This window comes from Hyperoodon ampullatus, assembly GCF_949752795.1.
Source record: "Hyperoodon ampullatus genome assembly, chromosome: 15".
NCBI classification, from domain to species: Eukaryota; Metazoa; Chordata; class Mammalia; order Artiodactyla; family Ziphiidae; genus Hyperoodon; species Hyperoodon ampullatus.
Window position 1 is genome coordinate 43,650,023 of NC_136928.1, and position 24,893 is coordinate 43,674,915.

At 43.7% G+C, this 24,893-nt stretch overlaps 1 protein-coding gene across 3 annotated transcripts in view; it reads right to left on the bottom strand.

Moving 5' to 3' along the window:
* SPTBN1 (spectrin beta, non-erythrocytic 1) overlaps positions 1-24,893 on the bottom strand; it is a gene marked incomplete at both ends in the record, with an annotated part of 139,794 nt that overhangs the window by 61,294 nt on the left and 53,607 nt on the right. For all 3 annotated transcript variants that reach the window (XM_079721075.1, XM_079721074.1, XM_079721076.1), the window contains one exon: positions 3,893-4,044. In XM_079721075.1, coding sequence (XP_079577201.1) covers positions 3,893-4,044 — 152 coding nt within the window. The remainder of the gene's footprint in view (positions 1-3,892; positions 4,045-24,893) is intronic.

Here is a 24,893-nt window from a genome sequence, read left to right on the forward strand (position 1 = left end):
TTCCCTTTTTTTTAAAAGAGCTATTTTTATTTTACTCAACTTCCATCTTCTCAAGAGGAAGAAGAGATAACAATGGAGAGAACTGAACACAGTGCAACTAGGGGAGGGGTGCATCGCTCAGAGATAAACACAAGCCTCGCCCCAAGAGTAGCTCGCTCTGCCAAGAAAAGGAACCTTCCCTGTCTCGTCTCCATTAATTATTGTCAAGTTCCTAGTGCGACACAGGTCCGTTCCCACGGCAACATGCGCATTTCTGTCCTCTGTGTCCTTTCTGATGGGGCAGTTTGAGATGCCACTTAGGAGGCAAGGATCAATACCAGACTCGCGTGCAACTCAAGCAAGGGGGGCTCTGCAGGCGTGGGCTCCTCTGAGGAAATGCCAATTTTTACGGATCCTCCTTCAAATCAATCTAACAAGTGTCCCTGCTCTTCCGCACCAGGGCCTGTGGGCCTGTGTTTTGCGGGTGCTTTTCCTGTTTCCCCTTCCCAAGGTCCCTTCTGTCCCTTCTAGTCCCAAATCTTTATCAACCACAGCTCTCACCCATCTGGGCCTTACTCCAGACCCATCTTCTTTCCAACTCCAAAGGAGGAGTGGGAATTACAGGGCTAACTAACCAACCTCCAGAAACTGACAATATAATCCTGATTGCTTATTAGAGCAGCTAGTCCAAGCCCTGCCCCTGAGAAGCGGTGTGGTCCTGGGCAAATTTGCCAAGTGGGCCCAAGGCTCACGGGTCTAGCTGCTCTGTGGCATGTGGGATCTTCCTGGACCGGGGCACGAACCCGCGTCCCCTGCATTGGCAGGCGGGCTCTCAACCACTGCACTACCAGGGAAGCCCTGGTCTATATTCTTTATGGAACTTTAAAGCAAGACATTTATGAACTTATAGTACACAGTAATTTCAGAGTAACACATTGGAAAGGAAAGGTTTTCTTTGTCATCAACCCAATCCCAATTAGCAGCAGCTTCTGGGCTCAGCCAAAGAGTTTCCTCACTGCTCCAGGACCTGACATACCTTGCGGCAGAGAGAGCAACGACTTCCGGACACAGATCCCGCCCAAGTCAGGACCAGACGTGAGGATTCCTGCCCTCTCATGTTCTCCAGTACATTGGAATCAAGTGCCTTGATAACCCAAAATGCCTACCCAAAACATGCTCAAATCTAACTCAAATTTTATTAAGCCGAAATGCAGGGTGGGGTTAGGGTAGAATGCTCTGGATCATTAAGCTAATGTATTTCTTTGAACTTCACTCAGTAAAAATAAGACAAATTTTCCCCTCTGTAAAGAGGGATGAGCTGGCTCCAAGAATCTATTAATAAAATAAATTTAGATACTACAGTCTCTCAAACATTTATCTACTACCTACTGTCAAGCTGGTGGTAAATGCTGGCGCTGAAATGCCGATGGAGACATGGCTCCAGATGGAGTGCAAATGTTTATGTGACCCAGGGCTTTGGATCACTGATGCAGAAAGCCCAGCGCTGACTGAACGTTATCTGATGATACAACCATTTGGCTGTGGACATTAATTTACCCAGGCCTGGAAGCTCTAGCAACCTCATTCGTTTTGGAATCTGAAGATGCAAGAATCCTTTGGGGCAAGCCCTCATGGATGGATGTCCTCTCCTGCAGGGAGGGTCTCTAACGTTGAGTCCCTGGCAGCCTCTGCAGCCAACAGCAGAGTGTGGTCTGTGTCCCTTCCAGAAGGCTCCATGAACCAAATAAACCACAGGGCCAAAGAGGCCGAAAATCTCCAGTACAAATGAACAAGAGCTGTAGCTCACTCTATCTATGGTAACCTTACTTTTGGAATAAGAAGATTAATCAGACTATAGTCACGAGTTGGCTGTGAGGAAAGGATAATAAAAGAAGTCAAGGCTCTTGGGGTTTTACAAAGTGGTAAGTCACGGCTAAACACAACTTCTGCCACTGACTGCCTGAGAGGATGGAGATGGCAGCCCTCTCACGTTTCTCCATCTCTACTCTCCCAGGCCTCTGGGTCACGGCAAAAAAAAAAAAAAAAAAAAAAAAAAAAATATATATATATATATATATATATATATATATAGATAGATAGATAGATAGATAGATATATAGACCGCTGGCAGCAAATAAACAGAGGAGTGGGAGGTATCTGCAAACAACCAAGAATTATGCTTTGCTGGTTGCTTTTTTTCTCCCTAATGTTTTTGCTGCCCTTTCCAGAATAAAGGGCAAAGGGTCTGATCCCGTTTATTATGTGGACATTATCAAGGACCCAATCTTCTTGGTATGAAAGAATTATGGACCTTCCAGGGTGAACAGTTTACTCCCCACAGCCCTGAAGACGGGACCCTGTTGGGACAAAAATTAATGTTCAAACTAAGTTCTAGTTTCAGGTGACCTTTAATGATTTTTTTTTTTAGCTACTTTCAAAACATCATTCAAAAAAAAATCAATAGACAATCATACTAGGTTAAACATTAAAAGGGAAAAAAATGTGGGGCGGTTGAGAAAGTCTGGTTACCAAAATTGTATTTAAAGATGAATATCACAATAATTCTGGCCTAGACTCACGTCAAAAAACAAACCAAAATGACTGGCCCTCCCCATGTGGACCCACTGCTCCTACTTCCACCTTACAAACCGCCTTCAGGAAAGCATCATGGTTATGGAGGCAGGAGCCTCCTTTGTTTATCCAGTGTGTCTAGCTTGACCCACAACCTCTCAAGAAAACGAGGCAACAAAACGTGCACGCTCAGGGAACAAAGAGCATGTGGACAAAAGGCACCGAGGATGAGACGGGGCTTCACTGTCTCTTAGAGGAGCCTAGGCTGTTCTTGAACGGAGGAGCAGGGAAAGGGAAACCTGACTGCTCTTACCCAGGCTCAAAGGGGCCATTCTGTCTGTGGGCTAATGACAGGACAGGGTACAACCGCAGCCCCTTGCCTGTGGTCAGAGGTGTGTGGGTCGGTCTGCATGCAGACCCACCGCGGTTGTCAAGTTACAGGGTGGAGCTCGAGTTAAAAGTAAGGCTTTCTGGCAGCCCTGCCAACCACCAGCATCATGTTTTCCTGGTGATGTCACTGCAGATGTGGGCTCAATCCCTGGGCGTCAGCCTGCCTTTGGCTGGGCCCCCACCAGCACCTATGGAACTGCCTGTGCTCTGGCAGAAGACAGCACCCATTTCCACACCAAGGCGAGACAAAACCTGTTGGGTCAGTTACAATGACTGGTTTAAGATTCCTCAGTTTAAGGTCCATAGACAAAAGTCACATCAGAGACAGCCATGGCAGCTCTGGGAAACAGAATGGGGAGAACAGTTTCACTGTAGGCTGACAACTCCCCTGCCCAAAAAGGCTCGGGGGAATTCATCAAAGCTCCAAGTTTCCAAGGAGACACAGCACCAGCCTCTCCCTCCACCCTCCAAACAAAAAGTGTTCACAGAAGAAACCAAAAAAACACCAGGGACCACTGAATTCAATTCCTTCCACCTTAAAACAGCAGCTCAGATTTTCCAGAGAATCAGTAAGACACAAATTTAAAATTATTCCGTGATCTCAAGGGATATAGGTACATCCTGGAGCCAGCACCCCAAGGCTGGCCCTTAAATTTCCAGCACCGTGCCCTGTTTAACAGGGGACATCAGCCAAGATCTTTCTGACCAAAGGTAGTAACCTTGCAAATAACCAGAGTGAAGCCGCTTCATTACAGTTCAAGAAAATCACCCAGACTCAGAATGTCAGTCACCGTGGAGCTTTCCCCAGCATACTCATCTCACTTATCAGGAGTCTCCTCCTCAAAAATATCAACCATTAACTGCAGAAATCAACAGGAGACAAGTCCACACTTGATTTTTCAAAAAAACATTTTCCCACCTACAGGGCACCACACTTCACATCCCCTCTTACCAGTCTCTCTCCGGAGAGGACCTCCAGCAGCTTGATGAGCATCCGTCCATCCCGAAGGTCAGTGTACAGGTCCGTGATCCGGCAGGACACCCGGGCGAGGTGGGAGTTGACCCACTTGGTGAAGGTCTTCTTCTGCACGGCTTCACGTTCATCTGCAAGCAGAGGAGAGCTCGCTTTACCACCAACCACAGCCTGGGCAGTGGTGGGTGTGTGCCAGCGGGGGCATGAGACCCTGGCCCAAGGAAGAAGAGCAAAACTCAACTGTAATGAACCTTAGCTCCTCTAAATCACGGTCAACAACTCAGGAATAGAGGAACCATACAATTCCTGAACATTGGAGCCCCTAAGCATAACCACTAGCAGAGCATCCTTTGCTGACACTCATCTCATTTCCTCCCACCTCTGCTGAAGAGGCAACACGACAGAGAAGGTCACGGTGCGGTCCTCTGCAGCCCTGCCCGACAGTATAATACTTGACTGGTAAAGTTTCTAACGTGGGTGTCAGCTATTATTCCTCCCCAGTGTGGGGGAGGCACACAGTACACAGAAGGACGTGGGGCAGAAGAGCTCAGGAGACAGCCAGAAATTGCTTCCCTCAGGTACAAAGGATCAGGCAACACCTGACGAGATCAATTCACTCATGACCTTGATCTGCAATGACCGTTTCACCTGCTGAGTGGGATGTTCAGTGAACAGCAGAGAAAATGGTGGGCAACGTGGCAGAGTACAAGGAGACCTGGCCAGGTCCTGGGAGAGCAGGGCCTGGGCCCGAGGCTGAGCTTTCGTCAAAAGTGAGCTGAGACACTGGGCTCAGTGTCCCCTTCCGTAAAGTGAGTGGACGACTATCATCTCCAAACTTCAACCATTCCTTGAAAAGGCAACTGCTGGTTTATGGTCCAAAGTGGGGTAGCTGCACATCTAAATCATCCAGGAAACAGTATTAAATTTTTCAAGCCTCAGTGATCAAGTTCTGTCCAATTCAAAGCACAAAACTCTAGACACACGTGCCTAGAACTGGCCCTTCACATTTCATACAAATAGGCTTCCCATCTTCTTGCCTCTGCAGAATGTTCTAAATGCAGGCTGTTGAAGATCTTCGACAGGCATCCACAGAATGTGCCCTGGACCCACCGACTCACACTCCCTGACAGTTCTCTACTGAGCTACCCTTTGGTCACATACTCACCCCACTTCCAGTTCCATCAGCATAAATCTGTCCTAAAAGGACCCAAGACTTCCTCCTTTCAGTGTTAGGCCCAAACCCACCAAGATGTTTATGAACCAATCTACAAAAAAGGGAACAGACTCCAACAACTTTTTGTGTATTTCAGCATCACTGAGTGACAGCTAAAAAGCCACCCTTGCTGATGGGGCACGAACTTGGTGGCCTGGGTGCACTGGGTTCCCAGGCTGGCCAGGGTATCCTGGGAATGTCTGCCTGGAAGGCTCTGCTGAGGCCTCTACCCACCACAGGGAGGGAATGAGGCAGCAACAAGAGATGAGCCTTTACTGCTGCCAACCTGGCAGGTGAGGCCACCGGGCCACCTGCCAAGACAGTCGCCCACCTTCGAAGCCAGCAGCTCCTCCTGGCCCAGCCTTCCCCTGAGGGAACAGCCCACCAGAGGGAAAGAGGGCCTTGCCTCGCAACAAAGGCCAACTGAAAGCAAGGGATCAGAAAGGACAGGATGGGGGGAACAAGGAAAAAGGCAGTGAGGGGCACAGTGCAGACTGAAAAAGGAACTGCACCAATAACATCATGACCGGTCGCAGAGAAAAGATCCCATGCATTATTCATCACACAATCATCATGATGGACGGTAACTTTATGACAGCGACACAGAAGCTGTATTTTTTGGCTGAAGGTTGGCTGTTTTGAAAGAGCAGGTCCAGAGCAGAGTACACAGACACATGAAGCTTCTCCTAGGGACATGTCACAGATGGCAAGTAACTCAAGGTTCAGGTGCATTTAGGGTCAACTACTTTTTTTCTAAATTATAATATCTTTTATGTGCTACACAGTTGGAAATGTCTTCAATAAAGCCCTTAATGGGTATCCTAGGTTGTTATTAAAGGGTCTGGGGCTCCAAATCACTACCACACCCAGCCTATCACGGGAACAAGGTCAAAATGAAAACCTGCTTGGATTAAGTTATTTCTAAATAAACAAGTACCAAATGTGTCCCCAGCCAACTGTCACTGCTTCGGGGGAATCTCACATTACAGAAACACTCCCGGCTTCTTTCAGGTTCTGAATTAACAGGTTCCTTTACGAGGAGATTCGAGGATCTCCTCCTAAAGACAGTGCGCTCCCACAGCACCCTGTCCTGAAGAGCTGGAGGCTAACTCCAACCCTCATCCCCATGAAGACGCAAGCAAACAAAGAGGTCATGGGCAGAGCAGAGGGAACTGAGTGGAAATAGGACAGGCTGAGGATCTGTGAGGGGACGGCTCCCCAAGGCTGCTGGGGTCCTCAGAACCTCCTGGATGAAGGGAGGAAAGAAGAGAAGGAAGAGACGTTCAAAACTAAAATTAAACAGAAGGAATGAGAGCTTGCTCTCCTGCTTCCCAGCTCTCTGCTCTGCCCCGGCCTCAGGAGCAGGCTCCAGGTAGCGTGAGCATCCTAGAAAAATCATGGAGGGCTCAAGTTCCTCGGGCTTACTGGAAAAGGCATGGAAGATTCCATCCAGGGACTGGACCAGAATCAACACCCTTACGAAACACAAGGGGCAGGAAACGGGGCTCAGCCGAGAGACACAAAGCCCAGCCAACTCAACGTGTCCTCTTACAATGGAGCACTTGGTGAACAACAAACACTTTTGAAACCGGAAGGAGGGAAAGGGAGGGAAAAAACCTACCCAGCGGGCCAGCTGAGGATGAGGCTGCCTGTCCTTGGGGACCCTGTCCTTTGTTCCACCCTTCCTGGGAAGGCGCAATGACATCACCCCTGCACTCCCAACCCGGTGAGGCCAGGCCAGACGCCTGCCCGAGGAGCTGGAGGCTTGACGCAGACAATGGAAGACAGTCCAGAGGCGTGTTCCCAACTTCAAGCTGCTGTCACTGTGCCCGAGCTATGTGAGGAGGCGGTGGGAGCAGCAGAGGGCAGAGCGCCCACTTCTAGTTCTACAAGTATGAGCAGCTCTGGGAGCCCTTACGAGCTCCACTTGATTGGGTTATTTAGACCAGTGGTTCCCAACTGGGGGCAATTCTGCTCCCCAGGAGACACTGGGCAATGTCTGGAGACATTTTTTTTTTTTTTTTTTTTTTGCAGTACGAGGGCCTCTCACTGCTGTGGCCTCTTGCGTTGTGGAGCGCAGGCTCAGCGGCCATGGCTCACGGGCCCAGCCGCTCCGCGGCATGTGGGATCTTACCGGACCGGGGCACGAACCCGTGTCCCCTGCATCGGCAGGCGGACTCTCAACCACTGCACCACCAGGGAAGCCCTGGAGACATTTTTGATTGATTGTCACAAGTGGGGGGCAGGTGCCACTGGCACATAGTGGGTAGGAGCCAGGGATGCTGCTAAACACCCGACAGCGCAAAGGGTGGCCCCTACAACAAAGGGTTATCCAGCCCCGAATGTCAGCAGTGCCTGAGCTGGGTTGAGAAACCCTGGTTGAGACATTCTGGGCTTACACCAACTGGAGTTGACGTCAGGACACCCGAGTTGGGGTACTGTTCATTCATTACTCCCTATGCCTGCATCAAAGGCTTTTTGATCCAGATGGTGTGCTTGTGGGCTGATGGCAGCAGAAACTCCCTGCCCTCAGGCCCACTCAATTCCACAAAGAGCTGGCTCCTTCCTTGCAAGGCAGAAGGACAACCGCAGGGGTGGGCTCGGTTTGGGTCAGTGTGACACGGGCATTTCTGTCCCCCGTGCCATTTCTGTCCTCCTTTTCCCTTTCAGGGCCTTGTAGTGCTGTTAATCAAGCCAAAGCATGCCCGCATCTCCTCCCGAGAATTCACGTGGATGAGCCTGATGCTGTGGCAGGTTCCCACCCGTCTCTGCCCCAAACTCAGCAGTGGTGCCTCCAAGGAACAGGGGCCCCACAGCTGCTCCCCGTGCGTACCCTTCAGCTGTACTTGCCCCTCTCCCCCACATGATACTTCTGTGGAGGGACCCACCTGAAGCTTGCTCTGGCATCCAACGCGAGGACGTCAAGGTGCCCGGCGTGTTGTAACTCTCATACCTTGGTTCCCTCTCCCTTTCCCCAGCAAAGCAGCCCTTTCAACAACTCAAACTGTTCAAGAAACTTAACAGGGATCATGGAATCATATCATCTCAGGGTAGAGCAAGGCTTTACAAGTCATCTGAATCAACTTTCTTTCAAAAGCAAAAACTCCCTTCTACTGTACCTGGACGAGCTATTTTAAAATTCCAAAAAAAGGAGGGAGGGAACTGTGTGTGTACACAGCAGGAGGTTAATAGTTAGTATAGAAAGAAAACGACTTGTTCTTTCTTATTAAAATAATAATAGCATACACAGCATACTTACTAAGTCCCTTACACTCCTAACTACTCCATTAGTTAGGATCTGTTAACTCTCCAGGGCAGGCTGGCTCCAAAGCCCAGGTTCTCAGTCACTATGCAATAATGTCTCTACCACAACATTAAAAAAACAAAAAGTTTCAATGATACAACGTATAGAATCACCCGTAATCTCACCATCCTAACCCAAGTCTTTATTTTGTGAAAGGGTCCGCTCCATCACTGGGTAGCTCCAATTGTTGGGATGCTGTCTCCATCAAGACGAGATCTGGCTCTGTGGCCTGCCGAGGAAGCTTGCTCCACCTTTGAAGCTACAGAGAATAGGTCTCCTCACTCCTCCATGTAAAGGCCTTCAGGTGTGAACACTCCTCACCAACCCCTCTTTGCATGACTGTCACAATGTGGTGCGCAGCGTGGAACCCAAGATGGTACCTGAAGACACAGCCACCTCTTGGTGGCCTACCGATACAAGCCTACCTACCGCACACCTAACCGATACAAGCCGGGACTTGAGGCAGCCGCAGGAGCAGCAGCAGTCGGGAGGCAACAAAAGTGGGGAACCACGTGAGGAAAGGGCAAAAAGAGCCCAACAGCCCTCTGCGGGAGGGAGCCTGGTGAGGCAGTCTGTGTGTCAGTGCAGGGGTGGTAGTCAGGAAGGGCTCTTAAAGCAGCTCTCAAAAATAAGTTTGCCAGAACCACAATTTCTACCAGAATGTCCGTGGAACCCCGAGAACCTAGGAACCAGAGCGGTTCCAAGTGTCAAGATCCAGCCAGTTAAGTCTTCTTAGCTCCACAGCCTCAGACACGAACTAGCTGACCACCTGTTCAACAAGGACCACTGGGAAGCAAACAAGAAACCCAACCTTGAATGGGTGACAACATCTGCGTTGGCCTCTCATTGGAAGGACTGAATTATAAATGGCTTTCTATTATGGTGCTCTTTCCCGAAAACAGAATTTTACAAGATGATGTGCCTGCAGTGCACCATCATGCATCTGAAGAGCAATTTACACTTTCTCAAAGCTCACTAGATCTGCACACCAACCCCGTCAGGGAGGTGGGACACCAGCGTGACCTCCAGCAGAGCCCAAGGCTTAGTGAGGTGGTGGGCTGCTCAGTGTCACCAGCCAGCAGTGACACTGGGAGTGCTGGGTGGGTGTCTTTGGGTGTTGTTCTGTCTCTTCCACTGTTTAGGTTAAGAAGGATTAGGATCCTTTCCTCTGAGTATCTAGACTCACTGTCTTTTGTTTGTGATACATAACTTGAAATTTTCAGAAGACGTCTTACAGAAAGAGGAGGAGATATTCAGAACAGAGAACTGTACTTGCTTAGTATCAACCAAAGGGCTGTGAATATCCTCTCCATCCTCCCCTTCTAGAAGCACATAATCAATTTCCTTTCTTTTTAGGGAATGACTATGATCAGTATTGGAAGGTTGGAACACTTCAAAACTTACTTACTCTGGAGAATTGGCTGTAACTGGAAAAATGAACATTGTGTTAGCATGAGTTAAGCTACAGGATATAGAAATAGCACTGATGAACAGAAGGGCATTGTGTTATGGAAATGATTGTACAGTATTTTTCTGCAACACCCTCTGTACAGAATGCTAAACATAACCACATTCACCATATGCCACAGCTCCAGCTATGGAAAGGGACAGGGGCCAGGGATGAAGAAAGGCCTGAAGGCATGTAACCATCTCTGGATGGAAAATAAGGGAAATACAGAAACGGGAACTGACCAATGACCCCATTTATTATTCCCTCTAAGACTGAATTTATACCTGGCGGAAGAGAGCAAATCTTTCTTCTACTTTTCAAACAGTCTGAACCTGCTGACATAACCCAATAATGTTTTCTATCAGGATCTTCCTCAATTGTGCTAAGATAACTGGCCTATCTTAAGTAAGGGCTGGCAATCCCTTACTTTTTTCCCCATATAAACACATAGCTAAATTAGGTACAGAGTTGGGTTCATAGAAGGAAAGGAGGTACAAGGATGGAAGCGGAAAAGACATCAAAAGGAGATGATAAAGCAAGTGTCCCATGAACACATCCCCACAAGTGGCTATTTAAATCAAGAATACTCCAATATTTTACAAAGTGCATACTGCATGCAGAACTCTCTATGTAAGACAAGCTCTCCTGCCCTCAATGAACTAGGAGTCTAGCTGGGGAAACTTTCTACATGGGAAGTTAAAGAAATGACAAAAGATATTACAAAGCAGTACAGGATTAGGTGCCAAGAGAATGATTTCAACAATGTATTTTTGGGTGTTTGGAAGAAAAAAACTCACTACAATTAGGGTGGTTTCAGGCCCCGTCATCCAACAGTTACTAAAATCCCCGGCCTTGTGCCTTTCCCATTCTTACTCTGCTTAAACATCACTGCCATAGTCATCTTCCCCCAAACAGTGGTTTTTCAAAGTTATACCACTGAACCAATACCTTCAAAGGATCCCAGCCATCTACAAGTGGGCCCAAATCTGAGCCTGGTGTTCAAGGTTCCTCAGCAGCCTCCCCCAGGGCACCTGCTTCATCTGGGATCTTCCCTGACACCCACCCATCTCTGTGTTCCAATCCAACCCAACCGATCTTCTTATTCATCGTGTTCTCAGCTCTCACCTTGCACATTCCTTCTTCCCACCTTTGCTTACACCATTCCCCTAACCTGGAACGTACTGTACTTGCTCTTCTTTCGCCCTTCCTTTAAGACCCAGGCCAAGAGTTGCTCTTCCAAGAGGATTTCACTTGGTGGGATGAGGTCTCTGTCCCTCTCATCTTTTTATTATGTATCCTGTGTCCTATCTCCTCAGGTAGCCTGTAACTGTCTCCAATTCTATATCCATTTAGGGCCTCAGCATGTGCCTGGGGACTGTGGGGCGGGGGGCGGGTGCACAACACAACACACGTTTGTTGAATGAATAAACAAACCTCCGGTGCCCAACAAATAGGCTCTCAATAAGTCTTGCTGCTGATGGTGGCCCCCACTGTTAACGAAGAAAGACATTTTCCAAATCACATAGACAGGCCCTACGCAGTTAAACGTTATCATTGCCTGTCACTAAAAACTTTTAACACCTGAACTGTAATTGCTCTTCAGGGTCTGATAAATGATAAAAATGCAATTTTGTGGTACTGTCTTTCAGATTCAACGGGGTCCAAAGCTAACCTAAAAAGTTTCACAAAATTTTGTTTGTTTTTATTTTGTTTTGGGGGCAATTGCCACCACATGCCCATATGGTAAGAGTGAAGCTGCAAAACATATAAGGGTATAATTATAACATTATTTTAACATGACCCAAACAAGCCAATAATCACAAGACTTAATTTATTCTAATTTTAACAATTTATCCATTAAAGCTCAATTCTTGAGTTGTTAAAAAAAAAAAAGAATTCTAATTCAAAACAAAAGAATACAGTAGGGTGGAGTCCCCATATGTGCCTTGGCTTGAAAAAATAAATACATCATTTCCCAAGAGCAACATGCAAAACACACAGAACAGGAAACCGGAAACAGGCAACTGGCTGTACTGATAATAGAGAATCAAACTGTTATCCTGAGGCAGCAAAAGGAAGGAAACTAATCTTTTGACTGAAGGCCCTGTGACGGATTAGTCTGGGGGCCTTTAATTTATGTTTGCTGACTTGTATATAAATAGAACTTGAGTTGAAATACTTTTCCTAACAGTTTAGCCAGCTTCATGGACAAAACACATGTAAACATCTGTTCTAAATGCATGTGTAGCAAGTATGCAATTCTCTGCTAGTACTTAACACTCTGATGTGCAGACTATAAAACAACCATGAACTCCCTGTAACCCGGCACCCACGGCTTACGTCAGCTGAGCAGGCCCGGCTCACAGCTTCCAGAGGGTCTTTCTTCTGAGCAGCACAGCCCCTGCTTTGCCAGTGTGGAAACCAAGGCACTGCACGGGAAAGCTCTGGAGGAGAGCCTGCAGTGATGAACTGAGAAAGCAAGCCCCATTCCAGGGCCCCTGCCGCCCCTGCCATGGTTATCTCCTCAAGGTCACAAACCACCAATGTCGAGGCCGTGGAGGAGGTGGAGGTAATGACGGGGGCCAGCTCCCAAAGCCCACGGCAGAGCAACAGCACTGACCCCTCTGCGATGAGAATGAGGCTGAAGGAAGTAGCACACAATGCCAAAACCAGGAGGCGAGACTAAGTGCCTTAAAACACAGAGTCAGGACCTCAGGAAGAAATATTCAGAAACCGCCCGCTCCATTTGCCTGAAAATGGGTGGCATGCTTCAAAGTGCCTTCACAGACAGGAAACCATGCCATGAGCCCGCTGCCCTGCTGCTCTCCACCGCTGTGGGACAGGCCAGCAGGAACCAGCCTGAAACCGCAGCCAAGGAGAACCAGGAGGACGAAGGATGAAGTCAGCCCTCCTCTGCTCCTACGGCACTGGTGGAGGCCGTCAGTTCTAACTAGACAAGGCCCAGAAAGGTTCTAGGGATTCTCCTGAGGGCGTATAGCCAGCAAAGGCCCACCCAGGAGCCGAACCCTGAAGAATCCCGAAGCTCCTACGCACATCCCATCCCACAGCGCCTACGTAAAACATGATGCCACCTCCCCACACAGCACAAAAATCACAGCCATCCATCTCAGCCCAGTTTCTTCATGACTGAAATTTAAAACAGGCATCAGCAAACTTGGGCGTTATAGTCTGTTCCTGTACAGCCTGGGAGCTAGAGGGTTTTTCCTTCTTTTGAGGGTCGGGGAGGAGCATCAGAGGAGGATGAGGAGATAAGATAGAGAGCCCCACAGTGGCCCGCAGAGCGTAACATAGTTACTCTCTGGCCCTTTACAGAAAAAGTTTGTCAAGTCCTGGTTTAAAACATCTTTTATAATGTCATTGGTCCCACATCCTATTTCTTAGCTTCCATTTTCAAGGACATGAGGCCAGGGTGACGTGCTATAGCCACATGCGCTTTTTTTTTTAAAGTTATTTCACTAGGATGCTGCCAATATGTCAGGTCAGTAGGGGCAGGGGGTGGTGTGGGGGACAACTCAGGGCCCTCTCAGCTGAGGGGTATTTATCTGGTTACCACGACACAACAGGATTAACAGCGCTACCCCAGCTGTCAGGAGGGACAAAGCACGATGAGCACCACAGGCTCCTGGAACTCAAGGCCACACCTTCTCTTCCCCTTCAAAGGATGAGGAAGAGCCAGGAGGCTGGAGACCAGATTCCCCACCCGCCTCTCCAGGTACACAAGCTTCAGGTCCTCAATTCTTACCCTGAAGGACATTTTATTCGCCACCACCTCTCCTCCCCAATCCTCCCTGGAAGGAAGACTACGAACTATTAAGTCAAGGTAGACTGAGGGTAATTTGTAATATCCTCAAAAGATGGAAAAGGCTTGGACGTAAACAGATACCATATCCTTAATTATTAAACTTATATGGCAGAATGCTCACATTAATACAGACTAGGACAGAGTTTTTTAAGGGGCAACAAATATAATAGGTACACTAAAGATAAGACTTTATGAAAGTACTTTAATTGTTAACATATGAAGGTGTGTGTCTGTGTGGTATTACTTTTTCTAAGCAACAACTAAAAAAGCAGTAAATAATATATTCTAAACCAGACTATTATGTGGCACACAAATTCACTGGGTAAAGACAAAATCCTGTATTTCATTTTCAAGGGCTTAAAGGTAGGTTTTTATTACAGGAGTCTTGGGATTAAAGTGCAGGTGGTGAGGTGAGAGAAGTTTACTATGCCTCTTTTTTCGTGCAATGAACAAAAAAGGGAGCCATTCTGTTCTGTGGACTGTATGTAGTTGGTCTAAACCAGTATATTAAAATTCAAATAGTGTGTGCCCTGGCCCTTGCTTATAATTCTTCTATCTTTTCCAGTTTTCCAGAATTCTTAAGGTCAACAGTGCAGGGAGGAAAACAGAACTCTCTTTCATACACTAGAGTCACATTACTGTCAGACACTCAAGATACAAGAGGACACTTACTACTCAATGTTTTCAAAGAGGCTGAGGCGGCCAACAAGATGACTGCACCAACTGCAGCCACTCAGGACAGTTCCTGATAACTCTCCTGTATAATGAGGCTGTCCAAATTAACTGTAATTCACTGAGTCCAAAAAGCTCAAATCCAAGGGACTCTTTTTTTAAACTAGAAAGACACACAAACAAGAAGGAAGGAGCAGTCAAAGACCTAAAAGTCACCCTAAAGCTGTCTGCTTTTCATGGATAGTATAGTGTTTACTAAAATAATCATTTCTGAATGAACTGATTATGGAAGCACCTATGTAAGAAAATCTAAGATATCATGGAAGTCCTCCAAATAAGGCTATGTGTATAAATTTAATCTACAAAGGATTGGCATTTTGGAACAAAGAAAGCCACGGTGATGCCCAGTTATCACTTGGATCTATATAATGATGACAAGGTTCCACTTAATGAGAAGAGAAATTATATTTAAAAACAAATGAAACAAAAGAATTTTAAAACTGGCTTCTGCCCTAGAGAGCATTACAAATTAGTCACCTAAACCCCTTCTTGCCAGTAACCATGATGCACCACAAAAACTATGAGGGTTGAAATGGCAGAATAAATTAAGTAAGACTGTCTCTCAATTTCAGTGCCAAACTCCAAAATTAAATAAGCCCAAGCTTTCATGTGTGTTTGGGAGAAAGGTGTCCAAACTACACTTGGATTTCAGAAATAACTAGTAGTTGTGCCAAGATGAAAATACAAAATGCACAATGTTATAAAGATGAGCTGCTCTCTGGACTGAACTACATAATTTTAGAGCTTAGCACTACTTTCTAAATGATATCACAATGCATCAAACCAAAATTTCACATCTCATGATGCATATCCTTCATCCAAGAAGTAATTACTGAATGATAAATTCTGACCCAATCCTCGATTATATATGTAACTCAGCCAACTACTTCACTGGAAATTGATTCCATACAGAAGAGCAAATGGTCTACACACTAGTATTTGACATTCAGCCACACAGGTCTACTGTCCTTTTCTTCATCTTGGATCAATCTATCAACCAATGAGCAACCATTTATTGAGTAAATGGTATGAAGGCATTGGAAAGAGAACCTAAAAGCATTCAGAGTTCTTACCTTACGGTGATCATTTCATAATATACCCAAATGTCAAATCATTATGTAGTACCCCTAAAACTAACAATACTGTACATCAACTGTATTTCAGTTTTTAAAAGTTCACCAGCAATTTTCAATTCCTTGGAAATTCACAGCAGTAGATAATTGATACCCATACTCAACTTCTGTTTAGTTATTTTTAAGGTGTCAAAATGAAGAGAAAGTTATCACTCACAGCATCAAATACGCAACAATCCTGCTCACTTCCTCTGTGGCTTTCCTCAACTCCACACATAGAATAAATGGTTTCTTACAAAGCCAAACGGCACAGAGTTTTGGCCAGCAGATTCTATAAGTACACAATGTACAGTACCGTGTTTTAATAAAGGAGAAAAGAAAAACTGGAGTGAGGAAATGACCTCAGAGTCAACCCCTGTAATGATCTAGTCAACAGGTGGGTGGCCCCGAAGGAGCCCTCACACTAATCAAAGGAGGGCAGGACAGTTAACGGTTGATACTAGTTTTTTTTGTTTGTTTTTTTTTTAAATCAGTACCTATTTCTCATTGATAGGAACCCTCATCAAAGATTTAAGCATAGCTTTACAGAAGCTAATGCACAAGGTGTGCCCTGGATCACACTGAATCTTCCCAGCTTACAGCTGGTCATCTACCTTAATTTAATTTTTTCAAGTGAAAAAGCAAAAGGGGGGCATAAATGGGGAGATCGGCTTTTTTGCTGTTCTGTTTGATTTAGAAACTTAAACCTGTTGCACAGTGCCGCTTAACTTAAATGTAAGTGTCTTCCTACAGAACCTTTATAATGTCCCAAAACACACACACCCCCCTCCCCGTGCAGGCCCCCATCCCCGCTAACAAGGCATTAACTCTCACTCCACAAAACCGGGAGCTTTCAACAGGTGTGCGGAACTTGGCTGCTGCAGTTATTAGGTTTTTTTTTTTTTTTAAGTTATTTTTTTTGTTTTTTTTTTTTGGTGTGGACCATTTTTAAGCTCTTTATTGAATTTGTTACAATACTGCTTCTGTTTTATGTTTTGGTTTTTTGGCCCTGAGGCATGTGGGATCTCAGCTCCCCGACCAGGGATCAAACCCATACCCCCGGCATTGGAAGGCAAAGTCTTAACCACTGGGCTGCCAGGGAAGTCCCTGGCTGCTGTAGTTTTGCCCATCTTTAGGGAAATGGGCCTGTCACAGGGTAAGTATTATTCCTATTACCTGGACATGGCCTGGGAAGCCTACTGCTATAGCTGACTTGTTCTTTGAGACATTTTATTGCTTCATAAAGTCCTTGGCAGTTCCTCCTCAACAGCTTCTATAAAGATAATAATCTTGGAACTGAGTGGGAAGGGCTGGAGGCCCAGAGAGGTTCCGTTGGGGCGTCTGACAGCAGAAGTTCCACTTCTAGGACTAGGTGAAAATAAACTCCGTTTCTTGAATTTGAAAAACAAATCTTGTCTGAAGACACAGAGAAATGGACAGACTAGTATGTAGCTGGTGGGAGGGTAAGTGGGCAATATCAAAATTATTAAAATGCATTTTCTCCACCTACCAATCACACCTTAGATACTATCTAGAAATACTTGCACATAAAGATGTACAGGATATGAAGGGAGATTGGTTCAAGATGGAGGAGTAGAGGGACATGTGCTCACTCCCTCTTGCGAGAGCACTGGAATCTCAACTAACTGCTGAACAATCATCAAGAGGAAGACAATGGAACTCACCAAAAAAGATACCCCACATTCAAGGACAGCAGAGAAGCCACAATGAGATGGTAAGAGGGGCGCAATCACAATAAAATCAAATCCCTTAACTGCTGGGTGGGTGACTCACAGACTGGAGAACACTTATACCACAGAAGTCCACCCGCTGGAGTGAAGGTTCTGAGCCCCAGGTCAGGCTTCCAGGCCTGGGGGGTCTGGTAACAGGAGGAGGAATTCCCAGAGAATCAGACTTGGAAGGCTAGCAGGATTTGATTGCAGGGCTTCAACAGGACTGGGAGAAGCAGAGACCTCACTCTTGGAGGGCACACACAAGGTGGTGTGAGCATCAGAACCCAGGGGGAAGGAGCAGTGACCCCATAGGAGACTGGGCAAGACCTACCTGCTGGTGTTAGAGGGTCTCCTGTGGAGGCGGGAGTTGGCTGTGGCTCACCGTGGGGATGGGGACACTGGCAGTGGAAGTTCTGGGAAGTGCTCCTTGGTGTGAGACCTCCCGGAGTCCACCACCAGCCCCACCAAAGAGCTGTAGCCTCCAGTGCTGGGTCGCCTCAGGCCAAACAACCAAGAGGGAGGGAACATAACCCCACCCATCAGCAGACAAGCAGATTAAAGTTTTACTGAGCACTGCCCACCAGAGCAACACCTAGCTCTACCCACCACCATTCCCTCCCATCAGGAAACTTGCATAAGCCTCTCAGACAGCCTCATCTACCAGAGGCCAGAGAGCAGAAGCAAGAAGAATGACAATCCTACAGCCTGTAGAACAAAAACCACATTCACAGAAAGAAAGACAAAATGCAAAGGCAGAGGACTATGTACCAGATGAAGGAACAAGATAAAACCCCAGAAAAACAACTAAATGAAGTGGATATAGGCAACCTTCCAGAAAAGGAATTCAGAATAATGATAGTGAAGATGATCCAGGACCTCGGAAAAAAAGATGGAGGCAAAGATCAAGAAGACACAAGAAATGTTTAACAAAGACCTAGAAGAATTAAAGAACAAACAACTAAAAGAATTAAAGAACAGAGATGAACAATACAATAACTGAAATGAAAAATACATTAGAAGGAATCAATAGCAGAATAAAGGAGGCAAAAGAACAGATAAGTGACCTGGAAGACAGAATGGTGGAATTCACTGCCATGGAACAGAATAAAGAGAAAAGAAATGAAGACAGCCTAAGAGACCTCTGGGACAACATTAAACACAACAACATTCGCATTATAGGGGTCCCAGAAGGAGAAGAGAGAGAGAAAGGACCCAAGAAAATATTTGAAGAGATTATAGCCGAAAACTTCCCTAACATGGGAAAGGAAATAGCCACCCAAGTCCAGGAAGCACAGAGAGTCCCAGGCAGGATAAACCCAAGGAGAAACGCACTGAGACACATAGTAATCAAATTGACAAAAATTAAAGACAAAGAAAACTTACTAAAAGCAACAAGGGAAAAACAACAAATAACATACAAGGGAAGTCCCATGATGTTAACAGCTGATTTCTCAGCAGAAACTCTACAAGCCAGAAGGGAGTGGCACAATATATTTCAAGTAATGAAAGGGAAGAACCTACAACCAAGATTACTCTACCTGGCAAGGATCTCATTCAGATTCGATGGAGAAAGCAAAAGCTTTATAGACAAGCAAAAGCTAAGAGAATTCAGCACCACCAAACCAGCTCTACAACAAATGCTAAAGGAACTTCTCCAAGTGGGAAACACAAGAGAAGAAAAGGACATATGAAAAGAAACCCATAACAATTAAGAAAATGGTAACAGGAACATACATATCAATAATTACCTTAAACGTGAATGGATTAAATGCTCCAACCAAAAGACAGGCTCGCTGAATGGATACAAAAACAAGACCCATATATATGCTGTCCACAAGAGACCCACGTCAGGCCTAGGGACACGTACAGACTGAAAGTGAGGGGATGGAAAAAGATATTCCATGCAAATGGAAATCAAAAGAAAGCTGGAACAGCAATACTCATATAAGATAAAATAAACACTAAAAGAATGTTACAAGAGACAAGGAAGGGCACTGCATAATGATCAAGGGATCAATCCAAGAAGAAGATATAACAATTATAAATATATATGCACCTTACACAGGAGCACCTCAATACATAAGGCAAATACTAACAGCCATAAAAGAGGAAACTGACACAATAATAGTGGGGGACTTTAACACCTCACTTACACCGATGGACAGATCATCCAGAAAGAAAATTAATAAGGAAACACAAGCTTTAAATGACAAGATAGACCAGCTAGATTTAATTGATATTAATAGGGCATTCCATCCAAAAACAGCAGATTACACTTTCTTCTCAAGTGTGCATGGAACATTCTCCAGGATAGATCACATCTTGGGTCACAAGCCAAGCCTCAGTAAATTTAAGAAAACTGAAATCATATAAAGCATCTTTTCCGACCACAACACTATGAGATTAGAAACCAATTACAGCAGGGAAAAAACATAAAAAACACAAACACATAGAGGCTAAACAATACATTACTAAATAATCAAGAGATCACTGAAGGGATCAAAGAGAAAATCAAAAAATACCTAGACACCAATGCCAACGAAAACATGATGATCCAAAACCTACGGGATGCAGCAAAAGCAGTTCTAAGAGGGAAGTTTATAGCAATACAATCCTACCTCAAGAAACAAGAAAAATCTCAAATACACCATCTAACTTTACACCTAAAGGAACTAGAGAAAGAAGAACAAACAAAACCCAAAGTTAGCAGAAGGAAAGAAATCATAAAGATCAGAGCAGAAATAAATGAATTAGAAACAAAAAAAACAATAGCAAAGATCAACAAAACTAAAAGCTTGTTCTCGGAGAAGATAAACAAAATTGATAAACCTTCAGCCAGACTCATCAAGAAAAAGAGCGAGAGGACTCAAATTAGTAAAATGAGAAATGAAAAAGAAGAAGTTACAATGGACACCTCAGAAATACAAAGCATCATAAGAGACTACTACAAGCAACTCATATGCCAATAAAATGGACAACCTGGAAGAAATCCATAAACTCTTAGAAAGGTATAACCTTCCAAGACTGGACCAGGAAGAAATAGAAAATATGAACAGACCAATCACAGTAATGAAATTGAAACTGTGATTAAAAATCTTCCAACAAACTAGAGTCCAAGACCAGAGGGGTTCACAGGTGAATTCTATCAAACATTTAGAGAAGAGTTAACACCCATTCTTCTCAAACTTTTCCAAAAAACTGCAGAGGAAGGAACACTCCCAAACTCATTCTATGAGGCCACCATCACCCTGATACCAAAACCAGACAAAGATAGTCCAAAAAAAAGAAAATTACAGACCAATATCACTGACGAATATAGATGCAAAAATCCTCAACAAAATACCAGCAAACAGAATCCAACAACATATGAAAAGGATCACACACCATGATCAAGTGGGATTTATCCCAGGGATGCAAGGATTCTTCAGTATATACAAATCAGTCAATGTGATACACCATATTAACAAACTGAAGAATAAAAAGCATATGATCATCTCAACAGATGCAGAAAAAGCTTTTAACAAAATTCAAAACCCATTTATGATAAAAACTCTCCAGAAACTGGGCTCAGAGGGAACCTACCTCAACATAATAAAGGCCATATATGACAAACCCACAGCAAACATCATTCTCAATGGTGAAAAACTGAAAGCTTTTCCCCTAAGATCAGGAACAAGACAAGGATGTCCACTCTCGCCACTATTATTCAACATAGTTTTGGAAGTCCTAGCCACGGCAATCAGAGAAGAAAAAGAAATAAAAGGAATACAAATTGGAAAAGAAGAAGTAAAACTGTCACCGTTTGCAGATGACATGACACTATACATAGATAATCCTAAAGATGCCACAAGAAAACTACTAGAGCTAATCAGTGAATCTGGTAAAGTTGCAGGATACAAAATTAATGCACAGAAATCTCTTGCATTCCTATACACTAACAATAAAAGATCAGAAAGCGAAGTTAAGGAAACACTCCCATTCACCACTGCAACAAAAAGAATAAAATACCTAGGAATAAACTTACCCAAGGAAGTAAAAGACCTGTACTCAGAAAACTATAAGACACTGATGAAAGAAATCAAAGATGACACAAGCAGATGGAGAGATATTCTTGGAATGGAAGAATCAATATTGTGAAAATGACTATACTACCCAAAGCAATCTACGGATTCAGTGCAATCCCTATCAAATCACCAATGGCATTTTTTACAGAACTAGAACAAAAAAATCTTAAAATTTGTACGGAGATACAAAAGACCCTGAATAGCCAAAGCAGTCTTGAGGGAAAAAATTGGAGCTGGAGGAATCACACTCCCAGACTTCAGACTATACTACAAAGCTGCAGTAATCAAGACAATATGGTACTGGCACAAAAACAGAAACATAGATCAATGGAATAGCACAGGAAGCCCAGAGATAAACCCACGCACCTATGGTCAACTAATCTATGACAAAGGAGGCAAGGATATACAGTGGAGAAAAGACAGTCTCTTCAATAAGTGGTGCTGGGAAAACTGGACAGCTACATGCAAAAGAATGAAATTGGAACACTCCCTAACACCATCCTTACACAAAAATAAACTCCAAATGGATTAAAGACCTAAATGTAAGACCAGACACTTTAAAACTCTTAGAGGAAAACATAGGAAAAACACTCTTTGACATAAATCACAGGAAGATCTTTTTTGACCCACCTCCTAGAGTAATGGAAGTAAAAACAAAAATAAACAAATGGGACCTAATGAAACTTAAAAGCTTTTGCACAGCAAAGGACACCATAAGCAAGATGAAAAGACACCCCTCAGAATGTGAGAAAATATTTGCAAACAAATCAATGGACAAAGGATTAATCTCCAAAATATATAAATAACTCATGCAGCTCAATACTAAAAAAACAAACAACCCAATCCAAAAATGCACAGAAGACCTAAATAGACATTTCTCCAAAGAAGACATATAGATGGCCAAGAGGCACATGAAAAGCTGCTCAACATCACTCATTATTAGAGAAATGCAAATCAAAACTACAATGAGGTATCACCTCACACCAGTTAGAATGGGCATCATCAGAAAATCTACAAGCAACAAATGCTGGAGAGGGTGTGGAGAAAAGGGAACCCTGTTGCACTGTTGGTAGGAATATAAAGTGATACAGCCACTATGGAGAACAGTATGGAGGGTCGTTAAAAAACTAATAATAGAATTACCATATGATCCAGTAATCCCACTACTGGGCATATACCCAGAGAAAACCATAATTCAAAAAGACACATGCATCCCAATGTTCATTGCAGCACTGTTTACGATACCCAGGTCATGGAAGCAACCTAAATGCCCAGTGACAGACAAATGGATAAAGAAGATGTGGTACATATATACAATGGAATATTCCTCAGCCATAAAAAGGAATGAAATTGCATCATTTATAGAGACATGGATGGACCTAGAGACTGTCATACAGAGTGAAGTAAGTCAGAAGGAGAAAAACAAATATTGTATATTAATGCATATATGTGGAATCTAGAAAAATGGTACAGATGGACCAGTTTGCACGGCAGAAGTAGAGACACAGATGCGGAGAGCAGGTGTGCGGACACCGGGGGGGAGGGGCGGAGGGTGGTGGTGGGATGAATTGGGAGATTGGGATTGACATATATACACTAATATGTATAAAATGGATAACTAATAAGAATCTGCTGTATAAAAAATAAAATAAAATAAAATAAAATCCAAGGGGAAAAAAACAAGGAGGTATCACCTCAAAAAATAAAAAAAATTTTAAAAATTGAATTATAACTCACATTCAATAAAATGCACAAATCTTAAAAAAGAAAAGATGTACAGGATATGAAGTACAGATTTTTTAAATAATTGTAAAAAATGGATAGCAAAAAAAACATAAAAAGACTGGAAACGAGTAAATATATTAATATACTGATTTATTAAAATATGATGCATTCAGGCACTTCCCTGGCAGTCCAGTGGTTAAGACTCCATGCTTCCACTGCAGGGGGCACAGGTTTGATTCCAGGTCGGGGAACTAAGATCCCGCATGCTATGCGGAGCAGCAGGAAAAAAAAAAAAAAGATGCATTCATATGAAAGAACAGTGTGTACACTCTAAAAAGAGTAAGGGAAACGAATAGTTACTTACAGAATTATATATATATATATATTTAGTATGATCCTATGAATATTTATTTATTTATTTAAATGTAAGTAATCACATAAAAAAGTACAGGATACTTTCCAAACTATTAACTCTAATTTCCCCAAGGGAATAGGAGCAGAGGCAGAAGGTATTTCCGCTTCTGTATTTCTGCAGTGTTTACTGGTTTTTTTTTCTTTAATGAGCACATACCATTTTTTAAATATGTAAAGGGCATTTCTATTTGAAGGGAAAACACACAATTCATTTTTATTTGATAACAGAACTAAGGTTCACCAATGGGTCTGAGATTGATGAGCACGAATAAAAAGGGTACTCACTAGAGGAAAACAAAGTCTCCCAGGGCACCATAAGAGGTCATATGTGAAATGCTGTCTTCAGTGAGTACTCTAAAATAAATAAATGTCACCCCGAATTTTCATGTCTTTCTTCTGGAGAATACTAAATCAGTATTTAACATTATACAACACTTATAAGCAAAATAAGGCAAACGACTATGAATACTTCCTTTCAATAGACATGGAACTGAGGATATTAATACAAAAATAAGTGACAATCACTGAAGAAACACTGAGGTCTAGGCAAGCAGTTTTCAAACCAGATTCCTGGAGGTCAGGCTCCAAGTACCACCTTCTCACCTGTACTTTGGTCAGAAACACTTCATTTTACACCCTTTATTTACTGGAATCCCACCTCAGATTTAATCTAGGGGAAAAACAAATTCCATTTTTTTTTTCCATTTTTGCACATTTGCAAAACATTTATTATAAATTTTTTAAGTGTTTATTTGAGTTCTTTTCTACTTTAATTGGAAAGTTATAACAGCTTTTTAAAAATACATTTTAAAAATATATTTTAATCTATTTTATTATAATATTGCTATAGAATTTTTTCTCTTATCTGGTTTGAATTTTTTTTTTTTGCTTTATAACAAATTTAATCAGTTATACATATACATATGTTCCCATATCCCCTCCCTTTTGCGTCTCCCTCCCACCCTCCCTATCCCACCCCTCCAGGCGGTCACAAAGCACTGAGCTGATCTCCCTGTGCTATGCGGCTGCTTCCCGCTAGCTATCTACCTTACGTTTGGTAGTGTATATATGTCCATGCAGCTCTTTCACTTTGTCACAGCTTACCCTTCCCCCTCCCCATATCCTCAAGTCCATTCTCTAGTAGGTCTGTGTCTTTATTCCTATCTTACCCCTATGTTCTTCATGACATTTTTTTTCCTTAAATTCCATATATATGTGTCAGCATACAGTATTTGTCTTTCTCTTTCTGACTTACTTCACTCTGTATGACAGGCTCTAGGTCCATCCACCTCATTACAAATAGCTCAATTTCGTTTCTTTTTATGGCTGAGTAATATTCCATTGTATATATGTGCCACATTTTTAAAAAATGTTTGTAAAATTGCTGTACTAAGCGATGGGAAATAAAGA